The sequence below is a fragment of the Paroedura picta genome, chromosome 10 (assembly GCF_049243985.1).
Source record: "Paroedura picta isolate Pp20150507F chromosome 10, Ppicta_v3.0, whole genome shotgun sequence".
Taxonomy (NCBI): Eukaryota; Metazoa; Chordata; class Lepidosauria; order Squamata; family Gekkonidae; genus Paroedura; species Paroedura picta.
The window spans coordinates 14206994-14234100 of record NC_135378.1 but is presented as its reverse complement, the minus strand read 5'-3'; the positions used below and the strand labels follow the sequence as shown (position 1 = coordinate 14234100).

The 27107-nt window shown below is 44.4% G+C and overlaps 1 protein-coding gene and 1 long non-coding RNA gene across 4 annotated transcripts in view; one reads left to right on the top strand and one right to left on the bottom strand.

The window, feature by feature from the left end:
• Positions 1 to 23729, top strand: part of TAPT1 (transmembrane anterior posterior transformation 1) — a 68340-nt gene extending 44611 nt beyond the window's left edge. For both annotated transcript variants that reach the window (XM_077301089.1, XM_077301090.1), the window contains 10 exons: positions 3194 to 3329; positions 4408 to 4505; positions 4680 to 4749; positions 10510 to 10590; positions 12869 to 12978; positions 13253 to 13312; positions 14571 to 14639; positions 15299 to 15375; positions 19451 to 19611; positions 21834 to 23729. In XM_077301089.1, coding sequence (XP_077157204.1) covers positions 3194 to 3329; positions 4408 to 4505; positions 4680 to 4749; positions 10510 to 10590; positions 12869 to 12978; positions 13253 to 13312; positions 14571 to 14639; positions 15299 to 15375; positions 19451 to 19611; positions 21834 to 22051 — 1080 coding nt within the window. In that variant the 3' untranslated portion in view covers positions 22052 to 23729. The remainder of the gene's footprint in view (positions 1 to 3193; positions 3330 to 4407; positions 4506 to 4679; positions 4750 to 10509; positions 10591 to 12868; positions 12979 to 13252; positions 13313 to 14570; positions 14640 to 15298; positions 15376 to 19450; positions 19612 to 21833) is intronic.
• The window catches only part of LOC143819434 (uncharacterized), a 36637-nt gene that overhangs the window by 229 nt on the left and 9301 nt on the right, over positions 1 to 27107 (bottom strand). Inside the window, exon 3 of one of the 2 annotated variants that reach the window (XR_013224971.1) lies at positions 3323 to 3405. The exons of the other annotated variant lie outside the window; for it this stretch is intronic. This is a non-coding gene — a long non-coding RNA (uncharacterized LOC143819434). Of the gene's footprint in view, positions 1 to 3322; positions 3406 to 27107 lie in introns of those variants that run through there. 2 annotated transcript variants of the gene reach the window in all.

Sequence of the window (27107 nt, the reverse complement as noted above, 5' to 3'; positions counted from 1 at the left end):
TTGCAGTGAGGGTTTTTTTCCTAGCATAAAACTCACCCAGGAGGCACCCTTCCCTCTCAGAGCTCTTACGATGCATTTTCCCACCCAAAGGGTGACCTCCTCTCAGGGAGCAGTGCCCCCATTCCCTCAGTTCCACCTGAGCCACCGATGGAGTCGGTGCCTTTCTAGTTGTCTGTAATTACCTTACTAATTTTGATCATCACTCAGCTGTTCTCTTGGCCAACCTGAGGTATTTTTATTCAAATCCTTTAGCCCTTGACTGACTTTGCTTCAAGAGAGAGAGAGAGAGAAACAACAAATGGAAGGGGAGGCCTGGAAGGAAGAATCCTTGAGGTTTTTACCTTATGTCTTGACTGAGGTTTCTTCCACTTTGGTGTGTGTGTGTGTGTGGTTGTTTATGGACAAGTCTCAAAATGTGCCTCCAAAATGCCAGTCAAGCATGAACATTGTCTCTTGGATTTGAGCGAGGGACACCATGAGGCGGCCTGTGGAGCATGCCTGCTGTTCACACCAAAAGTGACGGAGCCTTGAGGTTCAGGGAGGAGCAGCATCATTCTCCTCATCGCCATAGGTCCTACCTTTAGTGCTGCCCAGATCTCTCTCATTTTCATCACTTTCCAGGGAGGATGTATCTAGGCACAGGTGATGAGTTGGATGGGAACTAACAATCTGGAGCTTAATCCAATAAGGACAAAGGTTTTCGTTTTTGATCAGCTAATCCAGGGTTAGATGACTTGTTTTGGACAGGCTAGCGCTCCCTCTTTGGATTCTGATCTGCAGTTCAGGAGTGCTCTTGGATCTGCCAGAGCTCCTAGGTGACTTTCAGGTTGATGATAAATTGCAGAGGGGATGTCTGGATCAATCCTGTAACATCCTTTGCTTGACCACTGAGGAAGGAAGGTCAGTGGGCTGGAACATGTACAGTCAGAGTCAAGTGGACATTTTTGTTTATCACAGTACAAATCAATTCTTAATTGAAGTTATCAATATCTGTTTTTAAACTGATGTTGTAATAAATACATGTGTATTCTTGTATATGTTGTCAGTATTTAATGTTTTTAATTTGACTAACAGAGTTGTTGGACCTAAACAGTCAGATCTTCTTAACCTTTAGGATCTTTCGTTTTCAGTAGAGTTTAGGTCAGCCCAGCTTAATGAAAGGTGCAGTTTTGTAGATTTGTGCTGAAATATAATACAAGCTATGCTAAAGGAGAAACGCTTTTAAAAAGATCTACGGTTTCTATGCTGTGAGCATTCCTTCCTCATGAAAGCCCCTGGGTGCAGCAGTGGTCTATGCCTGCATTGTGGCCATGGAGAGAGCCTTAAGATGAATTTGTGCCTGTGAAAATTTTAAATACTATTACTAAGCGAAAGGAAGCATCCGTTTGAAATCACACAAATATTTGTAATTAAGGAGCATGTTGTAGAGCAGGGATCCTCAACCTGTAGTCCTCCAGATGTTCATGGACTACAATATCCATGACCCCCTGCCAGCAAATGGTGACATGGGCTCATGGGAATTGTAGTCCATGAACATCTGGCGGACCACAGGTTGACTACCCCTGTTGTAGAGAACTGTGGGGCTGCCTGGATGGTTATTATTGATTCCCCAATGAGAAGATCACTAACAAGGGACCTCACTGAAATGCAATTTACCTATCACTGTTGCTCTTTCCCTATAAGACATGGTTACAAGGTACTGGGTTTATGGTAGTGTTCACATTCAAGATAGTGCCGAGGTAGAGAATCCAAGGAACTGTTACCCAGATTGCTGGGGAATCATGAATATAGCAAGAGGCTGGGTAACACAGGATCTTTTACTACCAATTTTTACGGGGTCCTTTCCCTGGAAGAATCCCTTCTTAAATGAAGAAGACAATTAAGCTTACACTCAGGGCATTTATTTGGGGAAAATATTGGGATACACTCAAAACACACACAGAAGTAAAAACATACATACACAAAGTTCTACAGGGGGACAAGTTACACTAAGTTCTACAGGGGGGGAAAGATACTGCACCTTTCTTGGATCCAAGCAGCCAAGACCCAGGGTTCACGACATCAGGGGGTAGACAGGATGCCGGGTGTGGACAACAACACACATACAACACACACAACACACAAACACACACAAGGTGTGCGCAAGGCTTGATATAGTGTTTGAAATTCCTGGGCCAACCCCAGGGACTGCCCACTGGGAGGTCCGTGATTGTTGATTGGTCTCTGATATTATGAGTACCTGATAGGTGCGTTTGAACTGTGAGGTCACTAGAGTGGGAGGTGTGGAGTAATCTCATCAAGTGGAACAATACCTTGGCTAGGTGTAATGTGTCGCTAATGGCCCTGTCTTTGTTTTATCAGGAAGGACTGGGGGAAGACATTTGGGGATAAGAGGTGCTGCTAAGCAGAAATTACACTGGGCAAGAGAGACAAAAGAAGTTGCAGTTAGTACCTGGACGGGATATTCCTTTCCTGTAGATCAGGGGTAGTCAAACTGCAGCCCTCCAGATGTCCATGGACTACAATTCCCAAGAGCCCCCTGCCAATGGGGCTCTTGGGAATTGTAGTCCATGGACATCTGGAGGGCCGCAGTTTGACTACCCCTGCTGTAGATAGTCTAATGGTCTTTGGCTGAGGGGGGGAGGTGATTTAGATAATGTGCACATTTAGCTCAGTCCGTTGGGCAAGGAGGAAATGTAGTGAAGCCCAAACAAGATGGAGACCTGGCTTGGCTTCCTAGGTTTGTTGAGAGGCCCTACTGACTCCATAGTCAGTCTCTGCCAGGCTGGTTTCTGTGTGAAGGTGTCTCTGTGTGAGGCACCCTTCCATTATGGGCTACCTCTAGGGTAATACAACTGAGAAATGCCCTGCAGGAATTCCATGGTAGGTGTTCCTTGGCAAACAATTGAAGTGGGGGAAATTCCTTAGACTGACATATAAAGCCTTTAAGTTACAGAAGGTATGTTTATCATCTCCGTAGAATATGTAACATGTCAGTGTCCTAATGTAGTTGTGATTAAAAACAGTAAGTACACAAGCCTTTGAATTGGCTGTTGTAATCGTGTTGAGTTATAAATGGGTCGCCTTACAGTTCATAGTGATGTTGGGACGAATTTTTACATTGTGTTGAAGTCAAATGAGTCCAAGTGTAAGAGAAACAAAGTTTTACAAAATAAAATCCTTTTATTTCTAGGTAGCCGATCGTCTTTTTTCATCTTTTGGGCAAGATATATTGGATGCTCTTTACTGGACAGCGACAGAACCAAAGGAGAGGAAACGAGCACACATAGGCGTGATCCCTCACTTTTTCATGGCCGTGCTGTATGTCTGTATCCTTCTACATCACAAATGCGATTACGGTGCCAAGTTAACGTCAGTTCTTTGAGGTGGGACTCCTCATTAAATCTGCAGGTGACACCAAATTGGGAGGAGAAGCAAACATTTCAGAAGATAGAGATACAGTTTAACGAGAGCTGAATGCACTGGAAAAGTGGGAAAATGAGATCAAGATGCAATTCAATAAAGAGAAATGCAGAGTTCTACATCTGGGTCACACAAATGACAAGCATTCATACTGGATGGGAGATACACTTCTGGGGAGCAGTGTGTGTGAACGTGATCTTGGGATACTTGTGGACTGTAAGCTGAACATGAGCAGACAGTGTGATGTGGTGGTAAAGAAGGCAAAAGGCAGTCTTGGGTTATGTCAACAGAAGCATCACATTGAAATCACAAAATGTCACAGTCCCGCCATATGCTGCATTGGTCTGACCCCACCTGGAGTCCTGAGTGCAGTTCTGGAGGCCTCACTTCACAAAGAACGTGGAAAAAATTGAGAGGGTTCAGAGGAGAGCAGTGAGGATGATCCGGGCCTGGGACCAAGCCCTCTGAGCAAAAGCTCAGGGACATGCAAATGTTCAGCCTGGAGGAGGTTGAGAAGGCACAATGATTGCTCTGAGTTTTGGAAGGCTGTCACTTAGAGAAGGGCAGGGAGCTGTTCGTGTTGGCAGCAGAGGATAGGACCTGTGGTAGTGGGTTTAAATTACGTGGAGAACAGTGCTGGCTAGATATCAGGAAAAAACCTTCACAGAATAGTTGAGCAGTAGAATGGGCTGCTTGGTGAGCTCCCCCTCACTGGCAGTCTAAGCAGCAGCTGGACTGATACTTCTCCTGGATGCTTTTGGCTGATCCTGCGTAGAGCAGGGGGTTAGACTAGATAGCCTGGATGTTCCCTTCCAACTCTTTGACTCTACGACCTATGAAACTATCAGCATTTGGTTGAAGGGTATAAATCAGTGAAATCTGAAGATGTTTTTGTTTGGGAGGGAGGATCTGAAAGTACAGGGGAATACGTTTGGTAAACATTTTTTTCTTAATAACCTTTTTCCTTAACACACCTGAACACAGTCTTGCATGCTATTCTTATAATGGTCCAAGCAACTACGCTCAATGTAGCTTTTAACTCCCACAATAAGTCACTTCTTACCATCATGATGTCTAACAATGTAAGTATTAAATGGCTACTTGCCTCTCAGCTGATCAATATATTACAGTCTACACTTTTGCCTTTCTAAGAAGCAGTTATGCTCTGACAACTTGGTTAATCATTGTCAAACACAGATTGGCTATTTTAATTTTTTTTAAATTATCTGAGGTATGCTGCTTTCTTTCAATTGCAGTTTGTTGAAATAAAAGGAAGCGTTTTCAAGAAGTTTGAGAAGAACAATTTGTTTCAGATGTCAAACAGTGGTATGTATATTTGTGTCCTAATTCAGTACTTACTGTTAATCTGTAGTCTGTGTATTCAGTAGAAATGCAGAACAGTTGTTGTTGATGTAGATTCATATCGTTTGAGTAATCAGACTTTTAGAGGTCTTTATTATTATTATTATTAGAGCCTCTTGTGGCGCAGAGTGGTAAGGCAGCAAACATGAGCTTTGCCCATGAGGCTGGGAGTTCGATCCCAGCAGCCGACTCAAGGTCCACTCAGCCTTCCATCCTTCCGAGGTTGGTAAAATGAGTACCCAGCTTGCTTGCTGGGGGGTAAACGGTCATGACTGGGGAAGGCACTGGCAAACCACCCCGTATTGAGTCTGCCATGAAAACGCTGGAGGGCGTCACCCCAAGGGTCAGACATGACCCGGTGCTTGCACAGGGGATACTTTTACCATCATCATCATCATTATTATTTTTACATTTCTTACTTGCCTCTCCCCGAATGCTCGAGGCGAGTTACAATATTAAAGGTAAAGGAATACCTGGAAGTTTGTTGCTGCTCTAATATATTAAACATTTCTGAGCACTTTGAAGACATGCTGCTCCCCTTTTTACTCGATGGGGTGGATTGCTGATTATTTCTCCTCCATAAATCATCTCATACATTCATCTCATAATGTAACATTGTAGAACATAACTGAAATGTACGCCCTTTTCCAAGGAAGATTAATATCACACTCAATGAAATGGATAAGCAGCAGGTTTTAGAACAGATAAAAGGAAGGACTTCTTCACCCAAACAGCCATTAAGATGTGGATTTCACTGCCACGGAAACTAGCGGTGGTTTTTAAGCATAGACAGCTTCAAGAGGGTATTGGTTTAACGCAGGGGCTCATGGGAATTGTAGTCCATGGACATCTGGAGGGCCGTAGTTTGACTACCCCTGGACTTTAACGTATGGAGCAGAAGTTCTTAAGTGGCTATTAGCCACAAGGTACAGATGCAGCATTCTGTTTGTGGCAGGGATGCTCTGTCTTCTTGGTGCTTAGAGGGCAAAAATGGCAGGAAAATGGAGTTCTGGCCCTGCTGGGGGACCTCCTGGTGGCACCTGTTTTACTAGGCATACAGAAACTGGAGCCGTTTATTTCACTGAGAACAGCTATTTCATTGTTTCTTGCTTTTGTCTAAGGAGAGAATTTATTTTGATAAGTGACACCTATCCCCCAGTACAGAATGTTACTAACAGGCATCCCTGGAGAACCTGTGTTGTATAGTGAGTGATAACAGTAGAAATATTTTCCTGCTGTTTCTTCCGCCGGAAGAAGCAGGCGATATAACAGCTATTTTTATGCCATGCTGCTTAGGGGGAGGAATCGCAATACAACTGATTAAATTATTATTTTAAATTATTATGTATAAAGCCGATGGCAGGGGAATAGGTTTGCCAGAAGGCCAGGAGAACAACGTCCTACCCATTTGATGACAGGCTTGATCAGTAGCATTGGGCAGCTGGCCTGTTCCATGGCCCAGAGGTTAATAATATTGGCAGGTAAAATGACTTTAAACCTCTGTTTAAAAGGGCAGGATGTTTCTCCTTCAGGTCATCGACTAGCCTAGCTGGAAAAGCCTAAAATATGGGCAGTCGTTTTGGACTATTTTAGAAAGTTGTCTGCAGATCCAGAGAAAGATTAACTGTTGAAGGAATGTGTTGGGCCTCATATCCAATACACGTCGGGGTACAGATAAAGCAAAATTTAGTTAAAACTGTAAGAAATCTCTTCTGAGTGAGTGATCATGAACTGGCAAAGTAGGACCAATATACACTCAGATCTAGTCAGTGAAAGTACAGGGTGTCGTGTCCTGTGAAATTTATCACATTTTTGCATATTCAATAACTGTAGTAAGTTAAGAAGTCCAAAGTCTTGCTTTAAAAATGTTTGACAGTGGGAAATTCCAGGTTTAAGTAATTTATTTAACAGTTTGATTGAGTTAGAAATCCCAGGAAGATGAATTAAGTGGGTAGTTATGTTGGTCTCAAGCAACAGAAAAGTCCAGTAGCATCTTTAAGACTGGTTTTACACTTAATTTTGATTGTACACTTTCACGTGCATGCATACTTGGTAAAGCAACATAAAGATCAACAAGAATTCTCCAAGGCATAAGTCTTTTGTGAGGCAAAGCTCACTTCATCACAAAAAGTGAACTTTGGCTCACAAAAACTTGTATTCTAGAAAATTTCATTGGTATACTGGACTCAGATTTTGTTCCGCGAGGGTAAAATGTCCTTAGGCTGGAGAAAGTGGCAACCAATGTGACAGTTTTTCTTTATATCTCATTTTTGCATCCTTGACATTTTGCTGAATAGCTTTAGTAGGCTAATTGGCATATAAACAGTGTGTGTGTGTGTGTGTAAAAATTACTCATTTCATGTTCTGGATTTTTTAAAATTTTAGTGCCCAAGCATTTTCCAGCTTATTCCTTATTTGTTATTTATTTCTTTATTTCACTCCTCTAAGCGTGATCACTTTAGTGATAAACACAAGAGGAGTTAATTATTAGGCCCAAGCTGAATCTAACCTTTCTTCTGTTGCTTGTCTTATCCTAAGCGCTACTGACCTCCAACTTTAATTCTGAGTTCCTTTGTTCAGAAATGGGGGGGGGGGTTTGCCAAGAGGTTGCAGTTGACTTGTGGCAAGCCCATAGGGCAGGGGTAGTCAAACTGTGGCCCTCCAGATGTCCATGGACTACAATTCCCAAGAGCCCCCTGCCAGCATTCGCTGGCAGGGGGCTCCTGGGAATTGTAGTCCATGGACATCTGGAAGGCCGCAGTTTGACTACCCCTGCCAGAGGGATTTAAAGAGGCAAGCAACATTCTGATGTGGTTTGCCATTGACGTCCTGTGTGTAGAGCCCCTGGTTCATCATCGATCTTCTGTGCAGTCCCACATGGGGGACTGTGCAGTCCCACATGGGGGACTGCCATTGGATAAGACTTTACAGCTAAGAGCCTCCAGGGGACACTGCGTGCCATAGCCAGAAGCTTGCTCCCACCCAGGGACCACGTACTTTTGAGCAGCAGCAACCCCTTCACCCTCAGTTCAGATCTCACCAGTTTCAATCACTTTGGAACATTCTGTGCCTTTTGGGATATATATACTCCAATCCTGCAGTCTTACCTATGGCTGGGTTACATATGCTCTGGTCTTGGTCTTGCTATAGATTTATGCCTTATGGCACAGGTTCTGTATCCCCAGTCCTGTTATACATTCTTTATTATGTGGTCTTATTGGGAGAATTTATCCCCCGGGTGGGTTTCCTTTGGAGTTTCTCACTTTTGGGTTGGGGTGCTCACTGTGAAAAGGGTATTTCAGCCAGGGATGTTTGGTTAGAAGATGAGAAACCGCTGCACAGTAACATTTTGGAACTGCACTGTGCCCTTAGTTGTTTGTCAGATATTACGTGGAACTGTTCCATGATGGTGCAGACAGACAACATGTTACAGTGATTTATTTAAACAAACAAGGGGTCGCAGGGTCCAGAGTCTGTTCTTTGGCAGAAGTTTCTATGAAGATATGCTGTTTAGTGGCTGTTACTTCAGCCAGGAGGGTGAATAAACTGGCAGCTCTGATAGATCCCGTTTTTTATATTTTTTCCCCCCTTCAACCTAGTCTTGAGTTTCTGCCTAGGATAATTTCAAGGTTCCTTTTCTCCCAAGATTCTGTGTTGCCTGTATTTTCCCCCACGCTGAACTTGAGAATGAGGGCTTGGTGCATTCTTTAAATATTAGGAGGGCGTTATAATTTTACCTCCAGAGAATCCTGACGTTTCATAGGGATAGGATGCTGTTTATTTGCTTTGGTGGCCTGAAGAATGGTAGGAGAGGGTCACTTCAGACACTGTCCAGCTGGATTGTCAAGGCTAGTAGGGAATGCTCCAAGAGAGCCAGACCGCCTTGCCCGTTGAACATTTGTCCACATTCTACCAGGACAGCGGCTTCTTTCACAGCTTTCTTGGATGGAGTGCCTTTGACAGACACACGCAGAGCACATATAGGGTTGTCGGCAGATATGTTTGCAGGTTATTGTGCGTTGGGTCTACAAGTGAAATGTGAAGCACAAGTGGGCAAGGCAGTTCTTTTTTGCTGCCCCTCCACGTGGTGTGAAGCTGGCTGAAATCCCCATGGAGGACTGTACAGAAGACTGATGAAGAAGAAGAAGAAGAGTTGGTTCTTATATGCCGCTTTTCCCTACCGGAAGGAGGCTCAAAGCGGCTTACAGTCGCCTTCTCATTCCTCTCCCCACAACAGACACCCTGTGGGTGGGTGAGGCTGAGAGAGCCCTGATATCACTGCTCGGTCAGGACAGTTCTATCAGTGCCGTGGTGAGCCCAAGGTCACCCAGCTGGCTGCATGTGGGGGTGTGCAGAATCGAACTTGGCATGCCAGATTAGAAGTCCGCACTCCTAACCACTACACCAAACTGGCTCTGATGATGAAAACTAAGTGGCACTTTCCTGTAACTGTTGTCCATCAAGTATCTTCTGTGCAGACTAGGGCTGTGTGCTTCGGCTGGGTTCGGTGAGCACCGAAGCCCAAGGCGGCCAGCAGCGCAGAGAGGATGAGGGGGGTGGCGCCCCAGCCAGTGGCGGCATGCAGGCACCTTCATGTGGCCACTGGCTGAGTGCCGCCACCACCCCTCCTCTCCGTGCCACTGGCCTCCTACGCACCGCTTTGGGCTTCGGTGATTGCCGAGGCATCCGAACTGAGCCAAAGCACACAACTTTAGTGCAGACAGACACACCCTTCCTCCTGCCCCATTCAGCTGCACGAGAGGTACTGAAAATAAAGGGGTGCTGCTGTGCAGGAGCAATAGTCCCTGGGTGAGAACAAGCTTCTGGCTATGATGCACCGTGCTCCCTGGAGACTCTTAGCTGTAAAACCTATCCAATGGCAGGCCTCCTCATGCGCCTGCACAGAAGATACTTGATGAACAGGTAACTGCAACTTTGTTTTCCTTGCTGGTCTCCCATCCAAATACTAGCCAGGGTCAACCTTGCTTAGCTTCTGAGATCTGATGGGATCAGGCTTTCTTTGGCTATCCAGATCAGGGCTGATCAAAAGGATGCTGGATTAAAATGATTTTCTTATCATTATGATGGGTTATTGTGTAGGTGTAAACATGCACGTAGGCAGAAGCTATATGTTTGAAGAACCTGAGCCAGGAAATTATTCACTATCCTGATGTGACTTTTTCTCTATCCCTGGCCACCCCCACCTGTGCATAGCCAACTCCAGGAGAATCTGCAGATTAGGTACTCCAGCCTGGGAGCTGGAGCAGCCTCTAACCAGCTGTAAAATGTTCAGGCTGCGAAAGGCACTGGGGAAGCTCCTAGGATTCCATATCTGCGACACCGATGGCGAGAGGAAGCTCGTGGCACGTAGGGCTTGCCTGGGGTCAGTTTCCTGCCTGTGGCACAGCAGACCTCTTGATTATTTTGCACCATAAATTACGCAGATAGGTCCCAGTAGTCCCACCCAACTCATCTCGGAACATTTAAGATAATCTGGTATGTTACCTTTTACATTCAGCCTGCTGTGGTTTTGTTTCAAATGAAGTGGTGAAAGAGATAATGTCACCCTTTGCCCACTCCTAACAGTGAAACACCATTTTAGAAACTGGCTTGGCGTTAACTTCTGTCTGTGTCCGTCTGTCTGTCTAGTGGACCTTCAGTATAATAGGCCACCAGGCAAACTGATACTTGTGTGCAGAGATAAAATCTGATTATTCTTTTCAGATATCAAGGAGCGATTCACCAACTACGTGCTGTTACTGATAGTTTGTCTAAGAAACATGGAGCAATTTTCATGGAATCCAGGTAATCTTTGCTGCCGCTCAAAACATACAGAAATGGAAAGCTGCAACCGCTGATGTTTTGTAGTCACTGCCAGAAGCACACATATCTTTTGATTGTACATTTTTCAATGTTGGAACCGTATTAATTCTTGTCATTCATGTTATGTCACACATGTTATGTCACCTTGCTATGTCACAAGGCCTGATTATTAGAGTGCTGCTGAATGAGTTGTGTTTGGATTACATTGTAAATAATATGTTTGCATACACGTAGAAGCAATTTGGATAAATGCATCTGGTATGATGCGGCACGCTGATAAATTAAGCTCCATTACAATGTATTTTCTGAAGCCACCCGTTAGATAACACCCAGTCTGGTGTCTGCATATGGTTTTTGCTCTCGTTCAGATTAGAAAAATGCATGATCGGAATATAAAAGCAGACAGGAGACTCATTCTGTTGTATAGAAGCTGATGTTCCAGTTGGTTCTATAATCCCAGCAAAATACTTTTGAGTAATCTTGTTTTTTGATTCACTGATTATTGATCTAGACTCAACCATGGCAGACCCTTATTTTAGAAGAGACATTAGGAAAGCATTGAGTGAGATTGTGTGAAGAAGGGATAAGTGGGAAAGAGGCTCCATATTTCCCCCCTAGCACTGTGTAGGGGGCAAGGGGAAAGGCTGGGTTCAGGGTGCCAACTATACGGCAGCACCCTAGGTGCCTTTGGTTTCTGCAAGGTACAAATGACATGGTCAGGCCTTATTGTATTTGGAGATATTTGTCTAGCTTAAGGACCCCAAACTTTTATGTGGACATCTTAGGAATTGTTGGTAAGCTGTAAGGGTTGGTAATCACAACCACAAAATGGCCACCATTGGAGCCAGAGCCACAAGACAAGAGGAGTAATTTTAAAAAATATAGTGGGAAAGAAGAGTGAGAGCATAAAATCAACACTGTAGGGGCAGTTGCCGCTTTCTAAAAACCCCTGGTGGGAAAGGTGTCAGGTATAATGGTACCACAGCCCCCATGTAGGGGTCCCCTGGTCTAGCACCTCTGTGAATGGGACTGAAAGATGTGGATAATGGAAGCAGACCAGCAGACAAAACTAACCAATTTATATATAGAATCAGGTGGGTAGCTGTGTGGGTAACAGAACCAACCAAATTTAAGTCCCTTTCACATACGTGCACATGAAAGCTTATACTCCAAATTAAACTTTGCTGATCTTAAAGGTGCTACTAGATTCAAACTTTGATCAGTTTATTGAGCATTCGTAAACATTTATTCTTCAGTTTAAAGAACATTGGACATGTGCACAGGACTTCTTTTATTTTTGTTGTTTAATTATGCATATTGCCTAGATGTTCATGCTCACATGAGCTTCATGTCATCTTATTAATAATAATAATTACATTTGTATGGAGTATGATTCCTGGAAAGACAGTAGAAAGCTACTTTGGTGTGGAGACTGTCTGGACCCTTTTGATCATATAACATTTCTTGTAAGGTGAGGAAATATTTCAGTTATGTATGACTTATACAACATCTAGGATTTTGTTGTGGTGCCAATGGAGGTTATTGTCACCAGCATCCCTGCTCGTGCCATAGCTTTAGGGGAGTCCTCCAAGTGGGGACATAGGGATTCCAGCAGTGGATTGGTTTGGTTCATTGCCTGTCAGTTGACTAGATTCCCATAATGCTTCATGCATTGTTAGGAAAATTGCCCTCAGTTTATTCATGTCTTCTCTCTGTTTTGTCCATTTCATTGTTTTATCTGCAGTTCAGTCCTGGTGTTCAAGAGTTTTACTGTGGTGTTTTAAAGTGAACTGCATTCTTAATAATACTTAGGAAGGTTTGTCTTTTAAGAACTTGCTACATTCTGGGATGGGGATGTTGCAAAAGTTTTTAAAGTTGCTTGCTAGAAAAAGGAATGTTTCTGATGTGGAAACACATCTGCTGGTGTGCTCCCTGAAACGGAAGTGACTATGGACATGATGTCCGTTTGTCCCACATCTGGGAAACGCATCAGTAGATGGAAAGGAAGACGGTGGCGGCAGCAGCTAGCCAGGCCCAGCATTGAGCCCCGTTTGCTGCCCCACCACCACCTCCGCTGCCCATCTTCCGCACCCAGCCCTGCACTCTTTCCAGAATCAGTTTGTTACAGATTATGTGTTTCCACATAATCTGCGATAATCTGATTCTTGGGAATTTTTTTGTGTAAGGTGAGAAGACATTATTGTTTTGTTTTGTTTTTAACCATATTAAGTATGTATGTATCTTTTTCTTATGTTTACAGACCACCTCTGGGTATTATTTCCAGATGTTTGTATGGTGATTGCTTCGGAAATTGCAGTAGACATTGTGAAACATGCCTTTATAACAAAATTCAATGACATTACAGCTGATGTAAGTATATAGTTGAACTATGGATGTTTATAATTAATCAAACCTGGCTCGCCAGATTAGAAGTCCACATTCCTAACCACTGCACCAAGCTGGCTTGGTATAGCACCCTGATTGGTGTGCATGCTGTTTAAGGAACCACCAGTAACTTGAATTAAGTAATTTGAATTAAGTACACCTAAAATTATTTTTAAAGTGAACAGTTTGTAACAATAATCTGTTTTTGTATAAATTGTGATGATCTTAAAATGACCTGTATGCTTTGCTGTTTTCCAAGGTCTACAGTGAATACAGAGCAAGCCTTGCATTTGATCTCGTTAGCAGTCGACAGAAAAATGTAAGTGTGGGGGTAAAAGGTTCTGTTTCTTGTATCACTTGATGTTTGTGCTTTTGTTTCTCAGAATTATTTACCTATTTAGAAGAGTTTTATGCTGTCTCTCTAGGGAACTTGCCCTAGGTAACTTGCACAAAATAATAATAAAAAACATTTGATGTGAGTAATGACTTTAGAAATTGTTGTAGATCTAGAAGTCCTAGAGTGAGAAGATAAGCTCACCTCCACTGTGGATTCTCTAGATGGCCATAGAAAAGTCACCCACTTTCAGCATCGGCCTTTTCACCTACAGTTCTTACAGTTTAAGTATAACTAACATCTTTAAAGTGCTATATATATATGTTTTGTTTTGCTGTTAAATTCACAGTTTTTTTGGGCCTGCAGGCAGCTTTGGAATTGTGACACAGAGTGGTGGATATGACTTAGAATGGCTGCCATGGGGAGGTGCCCCATGGCTGCCCCATCATTCCTCAGTCCCACAGTGAAACTCCTTGTGCTTCCTTGGTAGCTGCTGCCAAAGCCGTGCTTTTAAAAATCTGCACAGCCAATCATATCTTCAGTGGCCAGTTAGAAGCCACTTCCAAAAAACACTTGATGGGCACCAAGAAATGTGCCAGCAGGTGTCATGGTGCCCACAACCACTGAGTTGGGGATTCCTGGCCCTGCTTGTATTTCTGTAGCCTTCTTCATTTCTGAAGATTTGGCCCACTGGCTTATAATGGAATCTCATAGGGCAAAGCCGGTCTTTTGTCTTTCTTCATAGGTCAGGTGAATAAATTCCGTGTTCTTCAATAAATAAGTGTGAGATTATTTATTTTTAACTCCGTTTTTGTGTGTTTATGGTTGAAAGAAGAGCCATAAGGAGAGCTCAGATGCTTAAAGCTTCAGGGCAGGAAGAGGGTATCATAGACAACTATTGTATGACTGAGATATTACATGTTCCCCTGTAATCTTTATGACATTTTGAGTACTTTTCCATTGGATTATCTAATGGGATGGTGTGAAATGTCTTTGCAGTTTGCTCCTGCAATGTCCAACAGCTGGACCTTCGTAACTCAGGGAATTTAAATTGCATTAATTTTAAATAAGATTCTCAGGCAAACATTTGGGTTTTTTTGCTGGTTTTGCCAATTAGAAATACAGCTCTGCTTTTCCTTTAACAGATGCCTCAGAAATGGCTGATACCATTCAGAATATGTAACCAGTCCTAACAGAACTTGCGCTGCTCTTTTATTTTTAAAACCTGGTTCTTTCCCCCCAGGCATACACAGATTACAGCGATTCTGTTTCCAGGCGAATGGGCTTTATTCCTCTCCCGTTGGCTGTTTTAGTAAGTTGTGTATTTCTTGCCATATGGCAAAGCCCTTCAGTGGTGGGTAAAAAATTACCAAGGGATGAAATGTTAAATATTTTTCTGAGTACTTCAGTTTGGGAAAGCCTCTGAAAGGGATATGAATGAAGTTGAGAGGCCGGCCACTCGGCCTAGGACGTTAGCGGGGTGTCCATTTAGGGTAAAACAGACCCTGCTATTGAGGTAGCTGTTAAAAGGTGTAAATCCAGTGCTGCCCTAGAACACCTGAGTGTGGGTTTAATTTTAGTATTGGATAATGAATGATGAACAGTTGAGGAAATGCAGCTGTTTCATAAACATTGCCTTGAAACAACAGTAAGCTGAAGTTGATAAATATCAAGGCCTGTATCAAACCCAGATGCTGTCGTCCTAATGCAAAGACTGATACAGAGAGAAAGTAGCCGTGACATAATTTGTGTCTTGCAAAAGACATCTCAAGATAGTTTGTAAAAGAGGCTGTGCAGTGTATCACTGGTTATTTGAAATGTAAATATTGTAATTTCTGTTGCACAGAAAGTTGTCTCTTTTGAAGTTCTCTTATTTATCAACCTCTATTAAAACACGAAGTCGGACACGACTTCGCACCTAACAACAACATTAAAACATCCATCCCCCTCCCCTTTTTTTTTTGTCTCTAGCTCATCAGAGTGGTTACCAGTTCAGTAAAAGTGCAAGGGGTCTTGGCTTGTGCTTGTGTGGTCCTCTTCTACTGTGGGTAAGTGCAAGCCATGTGAAATTTCATGAAGATTGATTCAGGTGAAGCAATAGAACAAAATTAGAGTCCAGTGGCACTTTTAAGAGCATCCAAATTTGATCTGGGTATAAGCTTCTATATGCATGCACACAAAAGCTTATACCCAGAATTAAACTTTTTGCCACTCTACTTAAACTTTGTTCCATGCGGAAAATGTTCTCTTTGCATTTAGAAAACTGAAAAATCACTACCCTAAATCAGAATCCCAGAATTGGGTCATCCAGGCCATCTAGTCCACCCTCTTGTTCAATGCAGGATCAGCCTCAAGCCTCCAGGATAAGGACCTGTCCAGCCTTGGCTTGAAGACTGCCAGTGGGCAGGAGCATTCTACATGTAGTTTAAAGTCAAGCTTCCCATGTTTGTGACCCAGTTGTGGAAGCTTGCCCTTCTCTTTATTGAATTGCATCTTGTTCTCATTTGCCCACTTTCCCAGTGTGTTCAGATCTCATTGAACTCTGTTGCTGTCTTCTGGGGTGTTAGGACTTTTAAAATTTGTGTGGCTGTTTACTCTGATCTCATTCACATTCTCTTTCTTTTGGCTCTCAGAGGCTTTAGGTTTTGCATGAACCGCCCTGAGCCTCAGGGGAAGGCGGTATATAAATATAATTAATTAATTATAAATAAAAGGGTAGTTTGCTGTGCTTGGTGAACACAACGGTGCTGGTTTTCAGGGTCTGCCATGGTGCGAGCCACCATTTTCTTCCTCATTTCCAAGGGAAGCCATGTTGGTGTGGAGTTGACTCCAGGAAACACCTTCACCAAGATTTTCTTCGGAGCTTTGACTCTCCAAAGCTTCTACCCCAGGGGTAGTCAAACTGCAGCCCTCCAGATATCCATGGACTACAATTCCCATGAGCCCCTGCCAGTGATAGAGGATCATGGGAATTGTAGTCCATGGACGTCTGGAGTGCCGCAGTTTGACTACCCCTCATTGACTTCTTGCCTATGCCGAGCAGTGCCTTCTGTTTTCTGCCACCATCTTGAAGACAAAGGCTGTGCTGTCAAGTCCCACCTAACACACAGTGGGGCTGCTGAGGCCAGAGCAGGGCAGAGGGGGGTTGATGTTGCCTTCCTCTGCGTAGTAATCCCGGTTTTCCTTGGTGGTCTTCCAACCAAGTACTGACGGTGGCCCACTTTGCTTAACTCCCATGCCAAGTTAGGCAGTTCAGGCTTCTAGCTGTCACCTTGAGTGGCAATTAAAAATAATTAGCAACTCTCAATTACATGAAATAATGAAGCCTTCTTTAGTTCTGCAGTTGTACTCCAGAGCCATGCGTAATTAGGAACGCCATAGGCCAAATGATTTTGAGCCCAAGCCTTTTGAAACACTTGCTGTGCCACTTCCATATAAACCTTTCTTAAATCTTTCTTTTTTTCTTAATAAGAAAGGCTCACCCCCTGCATAGTGACAGAGTGTGTTCCTCTTACTTGTAACTAAAGCGTATTGCCTGGATCCTGCTGAGCCCGTGTGTAGTTAAATTCCACCGAGGGCCCTGAGATGTAATTTTCCAGTCAATTGGGCAGCAAAAAAACCAACGACAGATAAAGTAGAAACCAAGCACAAGACTGAAGCATAATATTAGCAAACAGTTCCATCAGGCACCAGAGAACTCTGTAGTGTGCTAGCAAGATAACAAGCCCTTGCCACTGAGTATGAGATATTGGAAACTTTATCTTCAAGTAGCTACTAATAAGTTGCTAGGGCAATTAGAATAACTGAAATGTCCAAAACTTTACATCAACAGGAGCAGAATTAGACAATTCCTGATAGAGAATTAATGTTTACTACAATTTCATTCATTCATTCATTCATTCATTCATTCATTCATTCATTCATTCATTCATTCATTCATTAGATTTCTTGCCCGCCACTCCCATATGGCTCATGGCGGATCACAGAAGCCTGTTCAAAACCCCAATAAAATACCCATTAAAACCACAGACAAAAATACAACAATAAAAGCAACAAGATGCAACAAGCCATTAAATTCCAAATCTGTTCCATAGAGATGGTAAAACCCTTAAATTCCCAATTCAAATTTATTTGAACAGTCCCTTTTAGGGGACTGAAGTTGAGCTCTTACACAGAGACCGTGGGGTACTGCCCTTCAAGTCGACAGAGCACAGGCCCAGTCTGTTCCGGCAGTAGGGGACGGCAGCAAAAGTTCCATTCCATCAAGTGCCCTTTATACATAAGAATTCCTCAAACACTGTGGAGCCGTCACTCTGGCCCAGTTGGCGCCCCCCATCTGCCCCTCTTGAAGGGAGATTTGCACGTATCCCTCCTGTACAACGTCTCTGCCCATGAAAGTCTGGAATGTGATTCTGTACAGATAGAAAAAATGGAACCTATTTTTCCAAGATCAATATCATAATGGCATACATAGCAGCTTCACTCTGCTATTGCTATTTAGATTTCCAAGGCACTCAGAACAATGTTATACTTCCTTGTTGCTCACAGACATAAACTCCGCCAGGTTTTTTGCAGCCACATTGAAAATTTGTAGTAGGATGATGTGTACTAAATGACTTTGAGAGCTGTAATATCTCATAGTAGTTCCTTATCTGCTCCGACTGTATGTCTTCATTCTTATTCCATGTTTTATATTATTGCACTGCAGTCTGCTGTTCATTTTTGATCTTAAGTGATTGTGCCTCATTTTTTTACACTGGTCTATGCTGGTCAGTAAGAGCCTCTTGTGGCGCAGAGTGGTAAGGCAGCCATCTGACAGCTTTGCCCATGAGGCTGGGAGTTCAATCCCAGCAGCCGGCTCAAGGTTGACTCAGCCTTCCATCCCTCCGAGGTCGGTAAAATGAGTACCCAGCTTGCTGGGGGGTAAACGGTAATGACTGGGGAAGGCACTGGCAAACCACCCCGTATTGAGTCTGCCAAGAAAACGCTAGAGGGCGTCACCCCAAGGGTCAGACATGACTCGGTGCTTGCACAGGGGATACCTTTACCTTTAACTTTATGCTGGTCAGTGACTATAATAAAGTCTACGGTCACTGGTGCAAACAGTTGAACTTGTCCTCTTACATTGCCTGATCTTACCATGACATTCGGAACATGAATATTACCCCAATCCAGGCAGATCAAATGACTTTTATTCTTGCCTTTTTCTTGCTGATTGTTTTAACAAAATTATCCTTAAGGGAGCCAGCTTCTGTGCTCTGGCATGTTCAGCAAGGCATAAGATGCCCTTGTATTTTAATAATTTTATTATTAATGATGATGATGATTGAAACCCCTGGTATTCTTTGACTTACTTCTAAGCAAGAAGATATAAGATTGAACTGTTAACTGTGTCTGACTTTAGTTATACTGGCCCCATAAGATTATTTCAAGGACCCAGTTAGATGTGGCACAGGAGTTCTTGGGTTCAGGGTTTCCTGAAATGTTCATTTGGGGGTGATTTTCTCCAGTGCTGGTTAGCTCAAAATGATCGTTGTAAAAATTTGGGAAAGGAATGATTTGGACTGGGGCAAGTGGCATGCATAAGGAGGGTCTAAAGTCACCCCCCCCCCCCTCCAATGAAATCACTTCCCTGGTCTTCAAAGTAGAAGGTTCAACATGCTAATTGAATAAATAAAGGAGTGGATTGGGTTCACAGATCTTACATCTGGTTTAACTCTCTCTATAGCAGGGCTAGTCAAACTGCGGCCCTCCAGATGTCCATGGACTACAATTCCCATGAGCCCCTGCCAGAATTCGCTGGCAGGGGCTCCTGGGAATTGTAGTCCATGGACATCTGGAGGGCCGCAGTTTGACTAGCCCTGCTCTATAGCTTATTGAATCACTGCATCTGTGTGCCTATAAAAGTATTACTCACATACATTAATTCAGTCACCTCTTTCCCCGGTTTTTAATTGGCTTGTCCAGTTGTCAGTGCAGTGGTAGAACCCTAGCCGTTTGGCCTTGGACCTTTGGCTGGCTGTTGTTTTTGTAGTAAGCAGTGGCAGCTGGTGGTAACACCTGTGAGTCACTACACATGGAGCTCCTGCGTTGTCTCGTCTCACAGGCCCTGCTTCTTTTCAGGTTGATCTCGCTCAAGGTCCTTAACAGCATCGTACTGTTGGGAAAGTCATGTCAGTACGTCAAAGAAGCAAACATGGAGGAGAAGCTGTTCAACCCGCCTCCTACCAGCACCCCTGGCAAACCTCCTGGGAAGCCGCACAGCAAATACAAGTCCCCTCAAGGTGAGAGGAACCTTTGTCTACCGTGCTGTTTGGGGAAGCATTCTCTAGCCCAGGGGTAGGCACACTGTGGCCCTCCAGCTCATGGGAGCTGCGACCCTCCGGTCCCTACCAGCTCATGGGAATTGTAGTCCATGGACATCTGGAGGGCCGCAGTTTGACTACCCCTGCTCTAGCTGTTGTGCTCCAGAGATGATTGTGCCAGGATCATGTTTCTGCGTGTCTGCACTGGCTATACCTAATCTCATTACATGGTATAAATCACTAATCTTACATCTACGCATTGAAATGATAGACGTGGTATAAATGAGGAGTCAGTCACCCATGGTTCCAGAGGTCAGGACGGAACCAGACAGAATGCCTTCCTCAACCAAATTGTCTTGCAGGGGAGCATGACTGGTTCCCAGTAATATGCTATTAGTAATCTCTTGCTGCGATGAGTAGAGTTCTCTCTAAATGCATGGAAGTTGCTACTTTTTTACCATCCCCTAAATGAGCAGCCTTACGAGGTTTTCCATCCTGCTGCTGCGTCTGTAACAGCGTGCCCAGATTTCTTAAGCATTGAGCTTTGCCACCAAATGTGAAAAAGAAAAACAGTTTTCTTTTTATTAAATGGGATTTATAAACCACCCGTCCCTACAAGGCTTGGCCACATTTTACCACATTTTATAAATTGACGTAAAACAGTTCCAATAAAAACATATTTGCTTGCTTGTTTGTTTGTTTTTCAGTTTGTATACCGCCGCTGTTCCAATGGTCTTGTGGCAGTTCTCAGCAATAAAAACATTAAAATACAATAAAAACCCGTAAAATCATCCCTCACATCAAAGACAGCAGGCGGTCACATGTTAAGCTTCTAATTACCTCTGATCTCTTCCTTCCTCGTCCAGCCGGAGGCCAAGTCTTCTTCCATTGGGAGTAGGTTTGTGCACGGCGGCAACTGAATTGGCCGTTCCAGGCCGATGCAGCCAGTGGCGCGCCGCGGGGGGGAGGTGCCGGTGCCGGCGCGTAACGCGGCGCACACATGCAGGCATGGAGCTGGCTGCGTCAGCTGTGCACAACCCTAATTGGGAGCGAGGCACCATATCTGCCTGAACCTTGGGGGGAATCCTCAGATGGTATACCAGGACTCCACCCTGGCCTCAACCATACGCCTGGCGGAAGAGCTCCGTCTTGCAGGCCCTGTGGAAAGCTGACAACTCCGGCAGGGCCCTCAGCTCTTCCAGGAGCTCATTCCTCCACGTTGGGGCCAGGACCGAAAATTCCTGGCCCAGGTTGAGGTCAGGTGAACATCCTGGGTGCTCGGGACAACTAGCTGATTCATACATGCATAGTGAAGAGCTCTCCGGGGGGGGGGGGGGGGCATAAGCATATACAGCAAATGCATTTATAGCCATCATTCTAAGTACCCTGCTATTCTCCCCATTGGCCTTGTTCCTAGCCTAGATCTTTGCCAACTATGGTGGTATGTTCTGCTGTTTGCTTGATGGTTCCATCAGGGCCCAGATCTCTGCTGGCAGCATATTCCACCTGGCCCTGAAAAGGCCCTGCCCTGGTTACGGCCAGATGCACTTCTTTTGGGTCAGGGATCAACAGCATATCAGCACTGGAGGATCTGAGGCTGTTCCGGGAGATAATTGGGTGGGGAGGGGGATTCTGGTCCGCTCAAGTTGAAAGTATTCCCGGGAAATATCTTTTCAATGTTTTTCTGATATATTTTAGCTTCCCAAATAGAAATGGGTTTTCCTGAGTATGGGGTTCCTAAGAAAATCCCTACTATATTTGGGGATTACAGCTGTTTGTTGGACTTCTACTGCAGTCTCTTTAAAGATTAAAGGGACTGCAGAAGACAGCCTGTGGATCAGCTGTCCCCGCTGGCTTGACTGGTTTCTCATACAGAGACCACCCTGCAGCACTCAGATCCTGAGGCCAGCTTGTCCCTAGCCAAGCCTGCGGGAAAGTTATCCCGACAGTATCAGCTCCTTGGCAGGCTCTGTTATCCAGTTTAAGCCGGGCTGCCCAGCAGAGCCCCAGCTGAGCTCTGTTGGACAGTCCGGTTGTTGCCACCCTCCTCCTTTGAACATATTTTAACTTAACTGATTTTGCAATGCAGTGAGTAAAACATGTTTTTTTGCAAAAATTGCCATGTCCATAGCTGCCACGAATAATTCTCCTGTCCCTCCCGTGTGCTCATTTCTGGTTTTTTAATGCATGTATTTCCACAGATGAAAACTCGTCTGCGTCAGTGACCAGCCAGCCGGCGCACCAGAAGGAGAATGCGGTACCCCTGCTTGTGACCAGCAACTCGGATCAGTTCCTCACAACTCCTGACGGGGATGAGAAAGATATTACCTTGGACAATTCGGAGTTAAAACACAGATCTGCAAAGAAAGATTTGTTGGAGATAGACAGGTTCACAATTTGTGGAAACAGAATTGACTGAACTTTTGTCCATCGATGTGCTGGGGATCCTGAGCGTTTGGCGCACCAACTGCTGACCAGGACGGAGGGACACTTGCCAAACAGGCACTTAAAATATTTATTTAAAAATTAAATTATTAACGATAACCCTATTATGGTGAATACCTTGGCTTGAGGACTGGTCAGGTTTCAGCTCTTGGAGCTTTGGGGAAATGGGATGAGTTTGGAGAGGTCTTCAGCTTGGCAGAGCTACAACCTCACTTCCTTGGAAGCAGCGTGGAGAAAAGGAATATTTCATTCATTTATGTCCTCTGAACTGGGCTTCCAGAACGGATCATTTTTTTGCCAAGATCCCTTCAAACAGAAGGCTAACTTTGGAAATGCATCTGCGTCTTTCACAAGAAGCACGTCTCCCAGCTGGCTTTCGTAAGCAGCTCCAAGTACTTCACCGGCCCATGAGCCTTTTTTCCAAACTTTCACTAGAATAAGCAGTCAAGATATCACCACCAAAAGATAGTTCAGAGTGTATTTCAGATAATCCAGATAAATGATCCTCAGATGAAAGATTGAATGCATAATATTTTTGTCTAAATATTAAGCCAGCTGCTACAAAAAAAAAATCAGAAAAAATGGAGTTGTTGAATATGCCCGTTAATTAGGCATCCACAGCTTTTTTTTTCTTTCTCTCCAGTTTGCACTGTTATTTTAAAAGTGAAAAACTAAATGACTTTATGAAATGTGAACACGTCACGCTTGAGGGTGGGAGGGGCACAATGGAGATGCAGGATCCGGCCGGCACAGAAGCATTTTACTTGCTGCTGCAGACCCTTCCGGGAGAGCCTGCCTTTTGTGGATCGAGAATCAGCTTTAAAATGAGCACTCCTCTCTCCTTACTTGGGCAGCTGCACATGGCTGAAAACAGGGAAAGCCTGACATTGAGGGGGGATGGGGTGGGCTTTTAAGTAGAATGAATGTGGTTTTATTATGAAGTGTTTGGGCTTGAAAGTATGCAGCAGTTTTTACGTTGGGAGTATCAGAATCACTGGAGGAATGGCAAAGGGAGGAGGATCCTCTAGGACAGGGGTGGTCAAACTGCGGCCCTCCTGATGTCCATGGATGTCCATGGACTACAATTCCCATGAGCCCCTGCCAGCACATGCTGGCAGGGGCTCATCGGGATTGTAGTCCATGGACATCAGGAGGGGCGCAGTTTGACCACCCCTGTTCTAGGAGGACGGAAAAGGAATATTTGGTATTTAAGCCGAGTGTGAGATGGTGCCATGGTGTTGGGCTATGTGTAACTATGCCGTTTTAAATGCTGAATGATTTCCAGATCTTTGTCAGTTTAGTAGCAATCACAGAGTGGCCAAGTAAAAAAGGAAAGAATATTAAAAGTTTTAAGCTTTCAGATCCGTGTTTATTCCTCAAAAGTCACCGATTACTGTTACCGAGATGAATGTACAGAACTAACGTCCTCGTGGAGAAGTCTTTGAAAATAAAAGTCAGGCTGGCTTCTGCTCCCTGTTCCGAGAGGCGCGTGTCTTCCCCGTCCCCCCTTTTACCCACATCTTCCTTCCTTCAGTCGGAGAAGTGGCCAAAGTTGGAGGCAGGAGGGAGATTCAAATATAGGCAGGGAGACCTTTATTTGGGATGTATTTTATTTTGATGAATTTGACTCATTAAAATTTGATTCAAAAGTATTTGTGAATTTGATGTAGTTTAATTTTTGTTGAACTGTTGCTCGAAGGAAACTGTTCAATGACATTCTGTACCAATTTTATATAAGTGCATCTTGTGTGACACAATAAAAATTCAATTTTGTAACTTTTGTTTAAAAAGCAGCATTCCAAGGCTCCACATCTTTTGATGGAATGAAAGTAAATACTGCTAGGATCCGAACACCTTTGTACTTAAGAAGAAAACCCTTCCTCACCGCTGAGGGGAGGGGGAATATGTGCAGCCCAGAGGGCAGGGGTGGCCAAACTGGGGCCCTCCAACATGTCCATAGGCTACAATTTCCATGAGCCCCTGCGAGCTGGGCTTATGGGAATTGTAGTCCATGGAGAGCCACAGTGGCCACCCCTGCCATAGGGGGTGCAGTTCCAGAGGAACCCCCCAACCATCAGGGGCCTTTGAGGAGCTATGCAGAGGCCCTGCTGGAATAAGGATCTGAGAAATTCCTGCAGAGGCCAGGGCTTTTTAAATCCAATAAATGACATTTTCACAGTGAAACAGTTAATGTTTGCTAAAAGTTTGTTAAGAAAACAGCCACCCTTAGGAAAAATAATATATTTTCATTTCATACTCCTCACAGAATGACTGGCAAAACCAGTCATGGGCTGAAAATCACATTCCTCAGAGCAGAGTAGTAGTTAAACTGATAAAATCAATTTCAAACTTAAAGAATCCAAATACTAAGTGCCTGGCCAGGTAAAGGTGAGAGAGAGGACATCAGTGCTGAATGCTGTGTCCCTAAATCTCATGCCTTCAGCAGCATCTGCTGTCCATCTGACCTTTTGTGATGCAGGAGAAAATTGGAAGCAGCTGCCTTGACCCTCACAAAAAAAACAAAATTCATGCACTACCTTTTATTAGGACCACCCACCCTGCCTATAATTGAGGATATCCAATAAAAATTGCCAGGCTATAGATCCAAGGTGAACAAAAGGAAATACCACGTTACTCAGTACAGAATTATAACAAAAGAAAAACCATTTAAAATATTCATTTTCCACAGGAAATTAGACACTGTTTAACATAGACCTACACAATGAAACTCAGTGAGTAGAGTTATGGAATATACTGCCAACGAACATTGTATTGGGCATTAGCATGGATGGCTTTTTAACAGGGTTAGCTTCGTGGAGGATAGGTCCATCCGTGGCTGCTAGCCATGGGGGTCTAAAATGAAACTTCATAATAAGACGAGGCAGCAAATCTCTGGATATCGATGTTGGGAGATGACATCAAGGGGAAGGCACCGGCCTCTGCTAGTTGGCACCGGAACACGGAAGCTTATACAGAGTTCAACTCTGTTGGCCTTAAAGGTGCCACTAGACTCAAATTTTGTTCTAGTACAGAACTATAACAAAAGAAAAAACATTTAAAATATTCATTTTCCACAGGAAATTAGACACTGTTTAGCATAGAACTACACAACGAAAATGGCTATATTTCTGCCATAAAACAGACTGCTTTACATAAAGACAACAAAAATAGTCAACAGAAGAAAAGTATCAAGCCAGTTTTTCCATGACGACATTCAAGAAATCCATAATTTCCTATCCATTAAGCATTGGGTCTCAGCACGTTCCTTGTAGGCCACTCAAGGGTCTTAGCCTGACACTAAGAGGAGCATTTTAAGTCAGTGTAAAATAGACTTCAACTTTTGCAGTGACGTATCAATTTGTAGTTGGCACAAGTGCAATGGTGAAGTGTGTGTTTTTATTGTGTCACTGCACAAAAAGAATTGATAGGAATAGAACTTTAGGAAGCATCAAAGCAGTCATTCGGGCATGAACAGCTGCTTTGGCAGCTGAAACGCACAACTCTAGGAAGCTGTTTGGGAGCCAAAGAAAAAAATTCAGGATGGCTCTCTCAGTCCACTTGCCTCAGTCTAGGACAGGGGTAGTCAAACTGCGGCCCTCCAGATGTCCATGGACTACAATTCCCAGGAGCCCCTGCCAGCATTCGCTGGCAGGGGGCTCCTGGGAATTGTAGTCCATGGACATCTGGAGGGCCACAGTTTGACTACCCCTGGTCTAGGACTTATTAAGAACACCTACTAGCAGCAGTACCAGAGTCTTCCACAACTGCACGTACCCAGCAGATTTCCTACCAGAACAGAACATTCTTGCAAGTAGTCCACTAACATACATACAGGGCTAAACTTGCAAGGTTTAAAGTTAAGCATTAAGCACCCATTAACTGACAATTTCCTTCCTCTCCCCACCAAAGTAATAGAAAGTGCACAGGGCCAGGTGTTGGGGCTGGGAAGGGGATGGGGGGACAAGAGATGGAGCCTTTTGCCTCTGTTCAGCACAAGGCAGGGTTAAATAAGACACTTGCAAATGAATTTTCATGCTGCTGGGTTTCACACAGAACAAGCTCTCACTCCTTCCCTCAAACTCCTTCCCTGGCATCACAGCAGCGATTTGGGTACTGGTGGGCAATCTGGAAGGTGAAGCTGTGGAGTGGTGGGCAACTCTCCACAAGCTGAAAGGTCCTGAGCTCACTGACTTTGGGCTATTCTGGGCTGCCCTGGAAGGATGCTTTGGTGACCCCTTCCATGAACACAAGACCAAAGCTGACTTGCAACTGCTTAAGCAGAGGGTGCATTCACTGGCCAGGTAACAGTAGTGATCTTCACACCCTACTCGGAAGGTTGTGGGTATGCAACGAGGACGCACGGATCTAATACATCCAGAGGGGGCTGGACCCCCCATTACTGAGGGGTTGCAGATTAATGAAAACTCAGCCATGCTCGAGGGGTGGTTCATGGTAGCACGGCACACCTAGAGTTGGCTCCAGAGGTTGAAGTTGTGGCATCAGCAATGGGATCCCTTGTCCCACCAGGGGTAAGATAGCAACTGGCGGCTAGTCAGCCCTGAGGTTGGTTTCCAGTGAGAGGGATCATTGTAGATCCCAGGGGCTATGTATGGGGTGTGAGAGATCCAGTCCCTTTGCTGCCAGCTGCCTGAGTCGCAAATCCTTGGCCACCTGTCCCCCCTGAATGTGCTAGACCCCAGCCAGTTCGAGCTCCACTCCGCTGCCCAAACCAGCACCAAGGAAGACAGGGATGGTGAGCAGTCTTTCCTAGTTCCGGCTGAGAAGCAATCCCCCTCCCACGGTTTCTGGGACCCTTGGCCAGTGTGGGGGAATCTGATGCCGCTTTACTGGGAAATAAGGACAACCTGCAGTGAACAGCACCTCACCACAGGTCAATCTTCAGGATACCCCATTGGGTCCCCATCACATGTACCCCCTCCCTCCTGGTACAGGCCTGCCTCACAAATGAACAGACCGGTTCCCAATTGGTAGTGGAACCCTGTTTAGACTGCACTTGCAGCACCTGCCTA